The sequence below is a fragment of the Piliocolobus tephrosceles genome, unplaced genomic scaffold (assembly GCF_002776525.5).
Source record: "Piliocolobus tephrosceles isolate RC106 unplaced genomic scaffold, ASM277652v3 unscaffolded_774, whole genome shotgun sequence".
In the NCBI taxonomy this organism is placed as follows: domain Eukaryota; kingdom Metazoa; phylum Chordata; class Mammalia; order Primates; family Cercopithecidae; genus Piliocolobus; species Piliocolobus tephrosceles.
Window position 1 is genome coordinate 12,428 of NW_022335096.1, and position 1,960 is coordinate 14,387.

Here is a 1,960-nt window from a genome sequence, read left to right on the forward strand (position 1 = left end):
ACTTCCAGGAAGACGTGGAACGACAACACCGTGTCTACAGATGCCTCACATTCCCTGCGCACCGTGAAATATCCCACAGGGGACTTTTGTGAGCCAGGGAGCAGGGGCCGTCAGCCTGCTTCAGCCCAGCCAAGCTGAGCAGGCAGCAGGGCTCTCTCTTCCTGCCCAGGCGGGTGGGGATTGCGATTTTGAGTGGGCTGTCCCGGCTGCACCGGAAGGGGTGCTCTCCCACACTCAGAACCCCCGGGGGTAGACTCTGCGCCCGAGCAAATGCCGGGGGGAGGAGGACCCGCAGCACCACAGCCTGCCGGGCCCTTGCTGGGTGGGACAGCCTGAGCCCGCTCGAGCTGAGACGCAGGAACAGGGAGTGCTTGCGCCGCCCACGTCCCAGGAGAGTCCGTGGTGGGGCTGGGGCCAGGGGCCCCAGGTCGCCACGGTGGCGTGGGAGGCCCAAGTTGGGGCAGGTCCATCTCCGGGACCCGCGCTCTGTGCTGCAAGAGCAGATGCAAGCCATCCGATCGCCTTCCCCGCCACTCCAGGAGCCTGGGGGATCGTCCGCACTCCCCTCTCTGCGAGCCTGCTTTGAGAAGAACCCCTACCCGGGCATCGCCACAAGGGAAGAGCTGGCCCGGGCCATGGGCATTCCGGAGCCCAGGGTCCAGATTTGGTTTCAGAACGAGAGATCTCGCCAGCTGAGGCAGCACCGGCGGGAATCTCGGCCCTGGCCCAGGAAACACGACCCGCAAGAAGCCAGGCGAAAGGGGACCACTGTCACCCGGTCCCAGACCGCCCTGCTCCTGCGAGCCTTCCAGCAGGATCGCTTTCCAGGAATCGCCACCCGGGAAGAACTGGCCAGAGAGACGGGCCTAAGGGAGTCCCGGATACAAATTTGGTTTCAGAAACAGAGGGCGAGGCACCCAAGCCAGGGTGGCCAGCACCGGCGCACAGAGGCAGACCCTGCGACTCGGCCCCTGGCGGGTGTCGGCCGCATGCTCCCTGGCCGGTCGCCTTAACCCACGCTGGGGCATGGGGAATGGGGTTTCCCGCACCCCACACGTCCTGCACGCCATTGACTCTCCAACAGGGGGCTTTCATGAGCGAGGGAGGTGGGGCCGTCGCCCCACTCCAGCCCAGGAGGCTGGGCAGGCAGCAGGGTTCTCCCTTTCTGCCCCGGCAGGTAGCAGGCGGGGATTGGGATTCTTCATACGCTGCCCCGGCTGCACCGGAAGGGGCGCTCTCCCACCATCAGACTCCCTCAGACTCCCACCTCAGAATGGCCCGGGAAACGCGGCCCACAGGAAAGCAGGCGAAAGCGCACAGCCGTCACCCGGTCCCAGACCGCCCTGCTCCTGCAAGCCTTCCAGCAGGATCGCATTCCCGGCATCGCCACCCGGGAAGAATTGGCCAGAGAGACGGGCCTCCCGGAGTCCCGGATTCAGATTTGGTTTCAGAACCAGAGGGCCAGGCACCCAGGCCAGGGTGGCGGGGCACCGGCGCACGCAGGCGGACCGGGCAACGCGGCCCCCGGCGTGTGTCGCCCCGCTGCTCCCGGACCGGTCACCTTCACCCACACCGGGGCGTGGGGAACGGGGCTTCCCGCACCCCACACGCCCTGCGCGCCATGGACTCTCCCACAGGGGGCTTTCGTGAGCCAGAGAGTGGGGGCCGTTGCCCCGCTCCAGCCCAAACAGGCTGCGCAGGCAGTGGGGCTCTCCCTTCCTGCCACCTCAGGCGGGGATAGGGATTTTTCCTGCGCTGCCCCGGCTACTCCGCAAGGGGGGCTCTCCCACCCTCCGACTCCGCGGGGGTGGTCTCCGCACCCGAGCCAACGCTGGGGGGATAAGGACGCGCAGCACCACAGCCTGCCGGGCCCTTGCTGGGTGGGACAGCCTGGGCCCGCTCCAGCTGAGCCACAGGGCCAGGGTGTGCTTGCGCCGCCCACGTCCCAGGGGAGGCCGTG

At 67.8% G+C, this 1,960-nt stretch overlaps 1 protein-coding gene across 1 annotated transcript; it reads left to right on the forward strand.

Moving 5' to 3' along the window:
• Positions 1–503: 503 nt before the first annotated feature.
• Positions 504–1,954, forward strand: LOC111528523 (double homeobox protein 4C-like; the record flags this gene model as incomplete). The annotated part of the gene is made up of 2 exons (XM_026449219.1): positions 504–721; positions 1,274–1,954. Coding segments are annotated over exons 1-2 (899 nt in total), but the record flags the coding sequence as incomplete, so codon positions are not given.
• Between the last annotated feature and the right edge of the window lie 6 nt (positions 1,955–1,960).